This window comes from Diadema antillarum, unplaced genomic scaffold, assembly GCF_040938485.1.
Source record: "Diadema antillarum isolate AM-2024a unplaced genomic scaffold, OU_Dant_1.0 seq00003244_RagTag, whole genome shotgun sequence".
Classification (NCBI taxonomy): Eukaryota; Metazoa; Echinodermata; class Echinoidea; order Diadematoida; family Diadematidae; genus Diadema; species Diadema antillarum.
The window spans coordinates 1,044-16,120 of record NW_027273828.1 but is presented as its reverse complement, the minus strand read 5'-3'; the positions used below and the strand labels follow the sequence as shown (position 1 = coordinate 16,120).

Below are 15,077 nucleotides of genomic sequence, written 5' to 3'. Positions count from 1 at the left end.
GATGAAACCTTTATCTACATAGACTGTCAAGACTGCCATCGACTCCAGAAAACTTCAGGCTGACCTTGATGCTCTAGCTGACTGGAGCAAGAAATGGCTGATGGAGTTTAATCCTAATATGTGCCAAGTCCTTCGGGTCACCCGTAAAAGACATCCAGAGATCTTCCAGTACATCATCTATGGCAAACCTCCCAAGGCTCTCCCAGAAGTGAAATACCTAGGAGTCACAATTTCTTCAGACCTCCGTTGGAACAGGCATGTTGACAAAATCTGCAACAAAGCAAACAATACCGTTGCATTCCCTCACAGAAACCCGAGGATCTCCTCCACTCCATTCAAGACCATGGCCTATCAATCTCTGGTGAGACCACAACTGGAATATGGAGCTCCTTTGTGGGACCCACATATAGAGAGGAAGATCCGGAAAATCGAAATGATCCAAAGGAGAGCTGCGAGATTTGTCCTCAACAGGTGTCATAACACCTCATCTGTGACAGACATGATTCATGAACTCCAGTGGCACTCCCTACAGCAAAGGAGAGAAATCCTGCATCTTGTCCTCTTCTTCAAAATGCAGAACCTAGTAGAATTCAGCATTGCACCCTACATCACACCAGTCCACAAAGCAACCAGACATGCTCATGGTCAAGACTTCCATCTGCCACTCTCCAGAAATGAACATCATAAGCAGTCCTTCTTCCCACGCACTGTGCGGACTTGGAACTCACTCCCCCGACATCATATCAGCCCCATCAGTGGAAGCCTTCCGGCTTAAGCTGATGGCAAGAATGCAGTGTAGACCGCTAATCGATTTTTACTCGCACCCTGAGATATTTTATACAACGGGACTTTCACACAAGCACAGCAAGCACAGCACGCACAGCATGAATCACGCCTGTAATAATCTTCAAGTATGAAGGACACAGGACACTAGAAGAAGAAGTAAGCTAAAATTTAAATCAACTCAACTCTAGCTAATCGAAATAGTATTTCAGTTGATTTTGTAATCAACAATTACTGGGTACTGGTTTTTGAACGGCATGCACCCGTCAATCTGGTTGGGTGAAACATTCACGCAAAGCACGCATTCAACCTGACGCATTGCAACAAGCTGGAAGCACATGGTGTTCTGGCAGATAAAGTCATCTGGGCATCAATAAAGCATGCGTTTCGCTCATTGCACTGTACAGTAATACCGAGAAAAAAAAGTAGAAATGTCGCTATGGCGACTGGTATGCCTCCGCCATAATGCATGATTCTCCTAATAGGTCTATAGTACATGTGGACAATGTGTGATTACATTTTCACAAAATTGGCAAAATATTAAATTGACACATTTGTCACAAATGTGTTGAATGTTCACTTACCTTGACCTAGGTTTAAATGGGTGAATGAGAGAGAGCATGTATTTGGGGATTTTAGGACTTTTACTTGACTTTGACTCCTTCATAAGTTTCTGCATTGATTAATTTTCAAGGTAAGGAGAAAAAGTGCAATTTCTGTATTGAAAAGTAAATTGTTACCATTTTCATCTGGCCTTTGACCCTAATATTCATAAGAGAATCATTGTCAGGCAGAACATGCATAAATATGTACTACGTTTCAAGATAACTTGAGCCACTTCCGAGTATTGGAGGAAGAAGTAAAGTTTAACACTTTCACTTGATCTTTGACCTTTGGACCTTTGACCTTTTTGGCAAACCCCCCCACTTCCCAGAGAATCTCTATTGGGTTAAACATGCATATACCAAGTTTAAAAAGAAAATAATCCTGCAGGCATTGCATAAATATGAGGAATATAGTAAATTTTTTAAGTGTTACCTTTGACCTTTAACCCTGAACTTTGACCCCATGAACCCCAAATTCCCTAGATAACTGCCAGTCAGTACATGCATACATACTATGTTCCATGAAGTTACCTTGAACCATTTCCAAGATATGGAGATAAAAGTGAAATTTGAACATTTTTACTGGACCTTTTGACCTTTGACCTCATGACCCCAAACTTTCCCCAGAGAATCTCAATTGGGTAATACATGTATACACTAAGTTTCAAGAAAACATCTTCAGGCACTGCATAGATATGGGGGAAATAGTGAAATTTTGAGCATTTGACCTTGACCTTTTGACCTTTGACCTAGAGCATGTACACCCAAAAGTTGATAGGCTCAACTTCACCTCCTAATACACATACATTCCAAGTTTCATGAGGATACCTTAAAAAGTTTTTTAGTTACGCTGTCCACAAAATTCATTACAGACGGACGGAAGGACGGACAGACGGAAGGACAGACAACCCGAAAACATAATGCCTCCAGCACCACTTCGTGGCACAGGCATGAAAATGTGATGTTGGGCAGGGTTTCCTTGCAGGAAATAAAAAATGAGAGCATAAATTGCAGAGTTGGTTGAGCAACTGGTGGTGGAGCATATGTCACAATTGTCGGTGCAGTTAAATGTCATTTCTTTTGGAACAGTTGTCAGTGGAGCACATGTCGTATCTTTGGAGCAAATATTGGTGGAGCAATTATTGTCAGAGCCAATGTCTGAGGAGCAAATTTTGGCAAAGCAAATGTCAGTGGAGCAAATGTCGGTGGAGCAAAAGTCAGAAGAACAAATCCTGATGGAGCAAAAGTCAGAAGAACAAATGTTGGTAGAGCGATTGCTGGCGCAGCATTTTCAGAGCAATTGTTATTGGAGCATATATTGGTGAAGCATACAATGTACGTCGTGTGACTTGTGTCACCTTATTTCATACATCAATGACTTGCACATTTGCAGGTTCTTTTTTTAGTATGTCTTACTGAGGACTCTAATCTGTTCTTTATATTTCACGACCCTAAAAATCTCATTGACACAATGGCTAAAAAACGGAAGTTTGTGCAATCTTGAATGCATCCCAACAGATTATTACTCAACATAGTCCAAACTGAATGTATGGTTTTCAGCAAAAAGTCTAAAACACTTCCTTATCAATGATATCAAAGAAACCAATTCGATCGTACAAAATTTTAAAGACTTCTTATCAATAGCGACTTTTCTTGGAAATCCTATGGTAATCATCTAAGTTATACTTTTTCTAGAAGCACTGTCTCGTACCTCAGTTAGTTCAAACATGCTTTTTCTTGTCAAATTCTGACCAATGTTTATTCTACCTTGATAAATCTGTACCTTTATCATGGAATTCTTGTGTGTAATTGCTATCAGAAATCTCCTTGATGTACTTTTCCATATTTATATTTAAAAAAATGGTAAAAAGAAATATTAACCATGGCACATATTTGTCTCATACCAATAACCTAATTCTTAAAAATTGAAATATCAAAAAGAATTTGTTTAGCTATAATGTTGGCATATTCAAGTATCACTTTTCTTCTCACGAACTGCCAGATGTCTTTACGCATATGTTCAGAAAAACTAGAACTATCACTGAAGGTGATCAATACCCCCGCTCCAGCAGCTCCTATGAACAAGGCAATCGCCAAATTGTGTCTCGCCCATTCGCGTACAAGGAATTAATATTTCTTATAACTCCCAGAAGTTAATTGACCTGCTTATGACCTTTGACCTCGTGGTGACCTTCAACACCCTAAGGGACATTTACCATCCAAGTTGGGTCACAAACGGACAAAGGGATCAAAAGTAATGAGCCATAATCGAAACGCGCCATAAAAACTTAACATTGGGCCCTAAAAATTTGTTGACCCCTTTCTGTGACCTTTGACCTTATGATGACCTTTAACTCCCCAAGGGACATCTACCGTCCAAGTTTGGTCAGAAACGGACATAGGGATCAAAAGTTATGAGCCACAATCAAAACGCGCCCTAAATACATAACATTGGGCCCTAAAAGTTTGTTGACCCCTGTCTGTGACCTTTGACCATGTGACGACCTTCACCTCCCCAAGGGACATCTTCCATCCAAGTTTGGTCACAAACGGATAAAGGGATCAAAAGTTATGAGCCACAAACGAAATGCGCCCTAAAAACTTAACATTGGGCCCTAAAAGTTCGCTGACCCCTGTTTGTAACCTTTGACCTTGTGGTTACCTTCAACTTCCCAAGAGACATCTACCATCACCCAAGTTTGATTGCCATTGTAGCAACATGTGCTGAGTTACGTGTGATAAGAGATTCTTGCAAGTAAACTTTAACGTATGACCTCAAATGACCTTTGACCTTTATCATGTGACCTCTTACGGCACCATAACATGAAGGTACCCCCAGTGCATCCATCACCCAAGTTTGATTGCCATTGTAGCAACATGTCTTGAGTTACATGTGATAAGAGAGTCTTGCAAGTAAACTTTAACATATGACCTCAAATGACCTTTGACCTTATCCTGTGACCTCCAACGGCACCATAACATGAAGGTACCCCCAGTGCATCTATGACCCAAGTTAGGTTGTAATCCAAGCAACTTATGTGAAGTTATTTGTCAAAAGAGAGTCTTGCAGGTAAACTTTAACATAGAAAAGAGAGTCTTGCAGGTAAACTTTAACATAGAAAAGAGAGTCTTGCACATACTCTTTAATATATGACCTCAAATGACCTTTGACATCATCACATGACCTCTGACAACACCATAACCTGAAGATACCCCTAGTGCTTCTATCACCCAAGTGTGGCTGCCATTGCTGTAACAGTTGCCAAGTTATGCATCATAAGAGAGTCTTGCAGGTAAACTTTAACATTTGTGACGGACGACGGACGGACGCCATTTGGATCCCTTAGTCTCGCCTTCACCTCCGGTGGGCGAGACAAAAAGAATTGAACCAGGGTTTGTTGGGTACAAACACAAATTACATTTTGCACAAATACACCTGTAGATCTTTATACACACCAAATTCGACCTTAGTAGCTTAAATGCTTCAGTTTGATACAAAAATGTGTGGTTACCACGGCAACATTTTTTTCTGATACTAGTAAACACGATCATGGTGTCTTGCATATCTACACCTATAGATCATACATACGAAATTTGACCTAAATTTTTTATGAACTTGCAGTGCGAAGCCCTCACTCCAGCTGTGTGACCAAATGGATAAGCTGAAAAAAAAAATTTGAAATATGGAATTGTTTCACAATGTAACACCTTGAAACTTCAGCTAATGGTAGACAAAACCCTATAGTTTCCAATCAGCCAAAAATCAAATTTTAAATTTTTACAGTACCTCAATCAATATCTGATATTTCTCAGTTACATGTATGGTGCTAGCAACTTGTGGCTGCTTTCGATTTGATGGGTCACGATATACACATTAAAAGGTGGTGTCAATTTAGTGAACATGAACATGCATCCTTTAAATCTTCTTCTATTTTGCACTGATGTTTCAGATTCCTTCAAAGTACCAAAACTTGCAATTAACTTGACTGACACAAGTCATATAAAGACAATTTTACACCTATCATGGTTTTGGAAAGTTGCAAAATTATATTTGGTGTGGAAAAGTAACTTATTCATCCCTCCTCAAACTGAATGGAATTTTAAATCTGCATCTGCTCCGAACACTTAAGTTTAAGAAATTGTTAGTCCAGGAATATGTGAAAACCTTACCTTTTGGAGTATTGTCGGACCCTCTTCACGCACAAACTTGTCTGCTTCACTAACAAGGAGCAACGTTTGATTTATCACACCCTGGACAAAGGTAAAAGTAAAAAAAATACATATGTTGCATTACCCACAGAAAAACAGGCATGTGTTTTACCTCTCTTGTAGTTAGATCATTAATCATGCCCTCATCGTTGTACATGCATATATGACATTTCCATGGAATGGCAAAACACTCAAAGGCCTGCAATGCTACATTTACATCATGTTCCTGGTGGCCATGTCAGCCCTGTTTGCCTATCTGGGGGATTTTGGCCAATTCTTTCTCTTTATTCAAGTTTTGTTAGGTCTTGCTAAGATTTCTCAAAGTCTGTTATAATATCCATGACAGGCTGTGAGGGGAAAAGGGCTCTTGAATCCCAGGAGGTAAAATGCATACTACAGTTTGATCTAAAGTCTACCACCGATGCCAGTACTTTCCCTCATGGCCTTGACGTTCTGATGGGGGGGGGGGGGGGGGGGCAATCATGGCCTGGCATTTTCACCCAGTCCATCTTCACACACTGTCTCATGCTCATCCTGTTTGGGTTCACAGTGTCCTGAAACATGATTGTCATGGCCACTGGAAACATAATGTAAATGTAGCATTAGGAAACAAAGAATCTCATTCACAATCTGTCACTAGTTGGCCTATAAGAGGGTAGTTGGACTTTTTCTGTGGCAATACATTGATTTTGTAATTTTGTTCATATTTGATTCAGTATTTGGATTTTTACGGGAGTGTGAATCATTGAAACAGCTCTTGCAGGAAATGTCTACCAAACATGTCTGCTGATATTACACCGTTTTGATATTCATGAATACATGTATGTATTGTCTATACTGTGTGGGTCCTCCATGAACAGTGTTCAACTCATTGATGGAGCCACCCTGTGAAAACAAGACTAACAAATGAGATAAAAAATAAAATCAGAATTAACATGCAACAAAACAGCACAAAAAGAAAGTGCTCAATGTTGCAAAAAATTGTATATTTCCTCTCCTGACCAATAGTCCTTAATTGAATATCTTGGGTATGTTTCGTTTAAGGTTGCTGCCAATGGTGAGCTGACAGTAGAGATAACATAAAGATTATTATAGGTGGGAAATTATGGTTCATTCACAACACAAGAGGACAGATTCTTTATCAAGGATGGATCCTTAACTACAAGCATCAGTGGGCAGATAGTAGCTTCAGAGGACAAGCATGATTATGAACCCTCAAAAAGAAGAAGGTACAGCCCAGTTCTCTTTTTTCCTTATCCTAAATACATGACACATTTGCTCCATTGTTCCTTGAATCCCCACCACTGTTTTGAAGTCACAAACTATTATCCAGTTTTATATTTTCCTCAGTCATGTGAAAGGAATTTGAATAAAAACTTTGCTCACATTCCAATGGAGCAATATTGAGCCAATAAATTCACATTTTTAATACAGCCTGACAAACTTTTTAACTGCAGCATGCAATCAAATTGGATGCTTCTGCATCTCTTGTAATTAGATCATAACTTGTGTATGTCACGTATCATTGCACATAGTTATATCACTATATTTCACCATGGCCCTTCATTAATCAGATCTAAGTGAAGATCACTGATGCTGATGTTTTATATTTTCTTCAATATGGAATTGCAATAATGAAATTTTAGGGACAGACAGGCAGAGTAATGGATTGACAACCTGAGAACAAAATGCCTCTCACACCATATGAGGTGGAGGCATGAAAACACTTTCTTGCAAAATCATCACATCAACACGATTTTCATCTACCAATGTTTATTTCGAAGAGTTCTGCCATGGATTACTTACTGACAGGTACTGTGTCTTGTTTTCAAGAGCCTTCAAATTAATTTCCAGACGATTCTGCAAAAAGAAAGAGTGGTGTCAAGACCTCATGTCAAAGGAAAGCAGTCATAGAAACACTGTCAAATTTATGCAAATACTGAGTATGTTCTGAAAGAATGTAGGAATGATCATAGTCATATTTGACCAATAGATAACTTCAGATTTCTACTTTTAGGAGTTCTAATACAATAATTGGGCATGATTTACACAGTCATAACAAGGCAAGTGCCAAATTGTGTCTTGCCCATTCGCGTACAAGAAATTAATACTTTTCTAACTCCCAGAAGTTCATTGACCTGCCTATGACCTTTGACCTTGTCCCCAAGGGACATTTAGCATCCAAGTTTGGTCACAAACGGACAAAGGGATCAAAAGTTATGAGCCATAATCGAAACGCACCATAAAAACTTAACAATGGGCCTTAAAATTTTTTTGACCCCTTTCTGTGACCTTGACCTTAACTCTCCAAGGGACATCTACCACCCAAGTTTAGTCACAAATGGACTGATGGATCAAAAGTTATGACCCATAATTGAAACAAGCCCTAAAAACTTAACATTGGGCTCCAAAAGTTCATTGACGCCTGCCTGTGACCCTTGACCTTGTGGTGACCATCAACTCCCCAAGGTACATCTACCATCTAAGTTTGGTCACAAATACACTTATGGATCAAAAGTTATGGCCCATAATCGAAACACGCCCTAAAAACTTAACATTGGGCCCCTAAAGTTCATTGACCTCTGCCTGTGACCTTTGACCTTGAGGTGCCCTTCATGTTTGGTAAAATGTGTAACTTTGTATAACCACTCTTCCCTTCAAGTTTGATGGAAATTGAAATCCTCAGTAGAGAGTTACAAGTTTTTGTAGCGTTACGGACAGACGACGGACGGACGGACGACAGACGGACAGACGCCACAGGCGATCCCTTAGTCTCCCCACACCTCCGGTGGGCTCAACAAAAATCAATATCCTACTGCTGGACTGCTTGGTATCATAAGAATCAGGACTGATTCTATTATCTACGAGGTAAAAACCATCCGTCCGCTTTCCTAAACAGTATGCTATTCCCCTCGCGTCGCAAGCGCGTGCCGAGCTATATGCAACAGAAGACTTTAGCGTCCCCACCTACCTCCCCCCCGTGTGCTGGCCCCACCGGCGTCCATCCGTACGCCAGCCCGCTCTTCCTCTAAATACCGCAGAAAAAGACCCCTAACGCGGGGAGAGGGGAAGGAGGGTGGGAATGAAAGCGGACGGATGGTTTTTACCTCGTAGATAATAGAATCAGTCCTGATTCTTATGATCTACATCAGTAAAAACCATCCGTCCGCTTTCCTAAACAGTATGCTAGACCAACACAGAAAGGGGAGGAGCGTTAAAACTCGCTAATAAGGAGGTAGGTCTAGATGTCTCGGACGCCGAAGCCAAAGCCGCACCAGAAAAGACCGCTTCGGACGCCGGGACGTCCCTCAGATAATAAGAGATGAATGAGTTGGCCGAGGACCAGTACGCTGCCTTCAGAATATCCTCCTGACTGACACCAGCAAACAGAGCCCACGATGCGCTGATACTCCTTGTATCATGCGCGTGGGGTAGATCGGGTACCATAAGGGCTTCCGGGCCTGCCGCCTTGATGGCGTTAACTATCCATTTCGACACCGAATCCCGAGAGGCTGGTGAGTGAGGTTCCTTGCAGATCAGAAAAAGCTGATCGTGTTTCCTGAAGCTTTTTGTCCGGTCCAAGTACCATTTGAGGGATCATACTAGGCACCACACTTTGTCCTCGGGAACAGACGAAAATGCCGTCAACGGACTAATGAAAATCTCGACTGGCTTCGTGGAGCTCGTTTGGTTCTTGGCAATGAACATGGGGCTCGGAATCGATCTCACACCATCGCGCTCCCAACGGATGTGCCCTGGCGCGGTGGACAACGCATGTAACGTGCTCCGCCTGTGACCAGAGGCCACCTCCAGTAAGAAAGCAGTTTTCCAAGAGAGCCTGGCAAGGGACGCCTTGGCCAATGGCTCAAAGTGAGGTCCCGCCAACGCTCTCATAACGCGAGGCAAGCTCCACGATGGAAGCAAAGTCTTCATGGGCAGCCTCTTTAAGAAGAACGCTTTAAACAACCTAGTCAGGGTAGGCGCATTCGTAACCATACTGCCGTCCTCAAACCCACTGTGCACTACGGCTATTGCAGATCAGTAGGCCCTGATGGTCCGTAAAGCCAAACCCTTATCAAACAGGTGGATGAAGAAATCGGCGTGGTCCGGGGACTTAACGCCTGCTCCTCGCACCAGGCAAAATATGCTGTCAACCTAGAGTTGTAAGACTGTACCGTCGAGTCTCTATGACCGTGGGCGATGAACTCCGCCGCCCTATGGGAGAGCCCCGCCTGTCTGCCCGCCTGCCCGACAATGGCCACGCAGTCAGGTGTAATGCTGTCGGGTTGCTGTGCATCGTCTTGGACAACAGTTGTCTGATCAGGTCCGGGCGACCCGGCAGGGCCCGGGGGTGACCCGTCAGGAGATTCATTAACGTCAGAAACCAGGGCCTCCTGGGCCACCGAGGAGGCAATGGATGCCTCGTCCTCCTGGATCTTCTCCAACACCCGGGGAATTAGGGCGATCGGGTGAAAGGCATACCCCCGAATTCACCCCCAGGGAAAGGAGAATGCGTCCACCATCCAAGCTTCCTGGTCCCGGGACCGGGCGCAATAGAGCCGGAGCTGGTGGTTCAGACTGGAGGCATACAGATCGACCTGAAGGGGGCCCAGGGTCGTCTGTAGCCATGCAAAGACCTCGGGGTGTAGCATACACTCGGATGGTAATTCCCTGCCCCTGGAAAGAAAGTCGGCAATTAGATTGTCCTGCCCCGGCAGGTAAACTGCCACGGGGGAAATCGCCTGTACCCTGCACCACTTCCAGAAGTGGGCCGCCAGGGCATTGAGGGATATGGAGTGGGTACCTCCCTGTTTGTTGATGTAAGACGCCACCGTGACATTGTCGGTCTGAATCAAAACCGTCCTGCCGATAACGGCTGCTCGGAAGTGTCTGCACGCTAACATCACGGCCCGAAACTCGAGCTGGTTGATGTGCGGTAGATGTGGGAAGTGAGCCCAATTCCCCGAGACCATGTTCCCAGCACACCGCTCCCCATCCCAACGACGCATCCGTCGTTACCGTTATCGAGGGCAGGGGCGCTCTGAGGGGCTTGCCCTGGTTGAGGAATGGTCGGCACATCCATTGGACTAAGCAAGCCCGGATGCGATCGGAGACCAGGATTGACGTAGAAAGCGGATCCGTGTTCGGTCTGTGCGTCTGCAGGACGTGAAATTGCAATGGCCGCATGTGCAGGCGACAGTCGGGAGGCACGTCTACCAAGCTCGCGAGATACCCCAAAAACTGGAGCCATGTCTTCGCGGGGGCAGCCAGCCTGTTCCGCGGGGACCTTGTGGCGGCTAAAAGCGTCCCGACCTGCTGCGGAGTAGGACGAGCCAGCTGGTTCGGCAAGTTGCAGACTTTTCCCAGTCTATAAGAAAGCCTAGGGATTGCGCAACCGAAAGGGTGAAGTCCCGATGTGCCATCAGCAAATGAGGGCTGCTTGCGACTATCAACCAGTCGTCAAGATAGCAGAATACCCTTATCCCTCTTTGCCGTAGAAAGGCGGCGACCGCCAAAACCAGTCTTGTAAACAGACGGGGGGGCGGGCCTCAATGGGGATGGCTAGTAACTGATCAGTGGGAATCAGTGGGAATGCTGGAGGATGATTGTTCCAATCCTTGTGGGATTCATTTAAGAGTACACTATATATCTATTCTTGTGTGAAAATTATTTGCTTCAGAATGGTCTCGTATTCAAGTAATGTGCAGTTTAATGTTTCCAGGTAAGCGTCCCTGGTCAGTGACGGGGCATTAATCTGCACATTACTTGAATATGAGACTGTTCTGAAACAAATAATTTTCACATAACAGTAGATATATAATCTACTCTTAAATAAATCCCACAAGGATTGGAACAATCATCCCTCAGCATTCCCACTGATTCCCACTGATCGGTTACTAGCCATCCCCTTGAACCCAAAGGGGAGCGCCCTGCACTAATACACCCGTCCCGCGAAGGTGAAGCCTAATAGCCTCCAGGACGGGCGGGCAATGGGAACATGATGGTAAGCATCAGCTAGATCGATGGACGCTGCCCAATCGTCGGGCCTAAACATGGGTAGAATCGAGGCCAGAGTTTCCATGCGAAAGTGCACTGGCTGGATGAATTGATTTATGGCCTTGAGATTCAAAATCATACCAAACTTCCCCGAGCGTTTGGGAACCATGAACACCGGTGAGAGGCACAGGCGGAGGTGGACTGCCACCCGCTCTATGGCCTGCTTCTCGAGGAGCGCGGTAATTTTGCTGGTCATATTGGAACGGAAATGCCGCGCGCCTGGAGGGGAGAGGGCCCTGAGTGAGCCGCCCGGGAGCGGGTCGGATAGACCTATCACGAACCCGTTCTGGACGACGGATAGCACGAATTTGTCGTCCATGATGGCGGCCCAGGCCAGTAGGAACGCCTGCAGGCGGCAACCGACCGGGCCCGGAGGACCCAACGCTCGGGACAAGAAGTCAAAAGCGCTGCCCATTTTTGGGGGCTCCGCGGTGGGACTTAAAAGCCCCCCGACGTTGACCCCTGGAGGGCTTCGACTGTGCGTGCCCCCTGTTACCGGAGGGGTGCGGGGTCGGTCCGGGCACTGTGACTGTCACCTGCCATCCTGCAGGTGGGCGGGCCAGGTCAGCCCTCCGCTGTAGGAACTGGGCGGCCATTTCGTCGGCCCTCTTTCTGTAGGCACACTCGTCATCGAACACCTGGATGGCTCGGCCTGCAAAAATGTAGAGCCCGTGGAAAGGGATGGAGGTCCCAATCTGGTCTGCATCCCGGGGCGGGAAACCCATGGCCTGCAGGGCCATGGTGCGCCTCCGGCGGGAGGCATAAAGTGCCGCCCTGGATGCCTGTGACCACTGGGCCTCCGATATGGCCAGGAGGATGGACATTTATTCCTGTTTATCCTCCGGTATTGATCTGGTATTGATCGGCATGGGTAAGGAGGTTAGCCACGGACCCTTTGGCTAACCTGGCCCATTGTTTGTCCCTCTCTCTGTACTCCCGCCCCCGCAGGGGGTTTCCACCGGGTTTCCGGTCAGCGACACGGAGAATCTCGGGGGAAAGGGATTCCGGGGATAGAAATTCTGAAAATCCCTGTGGGGGAACCGAAAGTCCCTCCGCAAAGCTGCGGGGTTGCGGAGTTTCGGCTCCTGCGCAACCCGGGCATATTCAGCCTGGATATTCCGGGCATATTCAGCCTGGGGGGGGGGGGGGGGGGGGAGGTAGATGGGGACGCTAAAGTCTTCTGTTGCATATAGCTCGGCACGTGGTGCGATGCAAGGGGAATAGCATACTGTTTAGGAAAGCGGACGGATGGTTTTTACTGATGTAGATCACAGGTTACTTGTATTAGATGCATCTGTAATAAGGTGGTTTGAATGCGTGTGTGTTTGTGTGTGTATGTGTGTGTTATTTTTGAGTGGAAATGAAACAAGAGACCCTCAAGTCCCCTGTTTACCTGATTACCGGAAGTTCACCTTCTATACATGCTTCCAGACAACTGCAATCTTGGGGGCAGTTTAGGGTGCTTCCATGGAGACATGGTGTCTATTTGCATATTTACTAATACACTGGTAAAAATATCTTCCAAGAAAAAGGAAATGTGTTGGTCCCCTCTGACCATGCCTTTTCAAGAAGATGAAAATGTGAATATTAAGCCCTAACTTGAACCCTTCCCCACCCCCACCCCTGTCACCAATCTACTGTAATACTCACAGCACTGTTAAACTTACCTTATCTCTTCTGGTTCTAGACAGAAAATTCATAAAGACTTCTTAATTTGAGGGCTTTGCTTCCAAAGCTTTGGCTTTAGGGGACCGCCAGGTGAAAAATGGTGCCCATTTGTGAAAAGATACTTTCCACCACCAAAGCAATAATACCAGCCAACTTTGGTGAACATGTGACTATGCCTTTTTAAGAAGAAGATGAAAATGTAGAATTTAGGCCCAAATTTGGACCCTCCCCCCCCCCCAGGGGGCATCCCTGCACCATGAACAAACTGGAAACTACAGCCATAAATGTACTTAATACTCATCATTTTAACTCAGCTCTATCACTTCTGGTTCTAGAGAAAAGTTCTAAAGATTAAGTTTTGGGGTTTGGGCCCCTCTCCCTCGCCCCCAAGAGGGGCATGGCACCAATTTGAACAAATTGAGTCAATACTGCCAACATCTGTGTAGCTGGTCAGTTCTGAGGGTGTGAAGTGAGCTATACGAGCAAATTGTGTGCATGTTGAGGGTGAGTTCCTGCCTTTCTGCTGGTCAGTTGAGAGTTCGCTGTGGCCAAGATAAAGGCATTCTGTGAGCACCTCTGCCATATACTGAATTGACAGTCTCGTCGTTTGCTCGTCTCGTCCTGCTTGGAAAGCTTCGCTCCGCAGGACCTGTCGGACTCATCTTCATCTGGGATGTCCACTTCATTGGCCTATGTGACCTCTGTGGCACTGGGGATGTCCTGGTCTTTTTCGGTCTGAACTTCATTGGTTTGATGATGTTCAGCAATGATTAATTGCTGCGAATCTTCAGGGCTCTGTGGCTGGCCATCCAATGGACCGTCTTCGCCCTTGTTTCCTTTCCATCAACTGGGCATTTTTATATTAAAAAAAAAAAAACTAGTTGAGGAATATGGTTTTTCCATCCACTTGATCAGTAATACCCAGGCTTGTACCTTGCAGGCTACTCCCACGCAGGTAACACCCAGTTGTGATGCAGGTACTTCGCAGCGCCCATATGTCGCCCGTATCTACCAGAGAACAGTTTCGAAGCTCTCACGTGCCACCCACACAGCGAAATACAGGCAAGTAGAACGTACAATAACTAGCACACGTCCAGTACGTAAGACACAGGTGAAACTCCCAAAATCCTTGTCTGCAAGCAGAAATTATCCTGCGTGCTGGAGAATCCCTACATGCAACAAGCCCACATAGCTTGCCTGGAAAGGTGTGACAGGGCATTAACAGATTTCATTTACCTGCCAGGGCAATGTTACTTTGCAGTGTTAACTTACCACATTCATTTGCATAGGATGAACGTTGTTGTACCTCAGAGATTCAAGCATTCTGGATCGAGTGTCCAACTGATCTTGCAGTGTCTGGTTTTGATAAAACATAATATTTATGAGAATTCTTTTCTAATTATTGTCTATCTTTATAGAATTACACTGCAAATTAAAATGTATGCCTATTTCTGTATCATTGTTTGCACCATGATTTGTTTCACAAAGCTACTAAGGAAGCAATAGATGCTTGCAAGCAAGCCACAGTGGATCAACTGCTTTAATTCTTACTGGTTTTTGTTTGCAGATTGGCACACATATTCTTCACCAATGGGCACAGACACCTGGAAACTGTCAATGAACAGAACACTAGTATGTCACTTGTCTCCTTGATCCCTGTTGTGTCACTGTAAGTGGGATTCACATTGACATGAATTAGTGGATACAAATTTTAAGCTTTGCATTGCGATCCAAATCTTCAGATTTTTGCTAGTG

General features: G+C 44.9%; 1 protein-coding gene across 1 annotated transcript in view; it reads right to left on the bottom strand.

Moving 5' to 3' along the window:
• LOC139715309 (uncharacterized) overlaps nt 1–14,672 on the bottom strand; it is a gene marked incomplete at its 3' end in the record, with an annotated part of 42,255 nt that extends 27,583 nt beyond the window's left edge. The window contains exons 1-3 of the mRNA XM_071626884.1: nt 14,595–14,672; nt 7,404–7,457; nt 5,559–5,639 (exon numbers count right to left, since the gene is read on the bottom strand). Coding sequence (XP_071482985.1) covers nt 5,559–5,639; nt 7,404–7,457; nt 14,595–14,645 — 186 coding nt within the window. The remainder of the gene's footprint in view (nt 1–5,558; nt 5,640–7,403; nt 7,458–14,594) is intronic.
• Between the last annotated feature and the right edge of the window lie 405 nt (nt 14,673–15,077).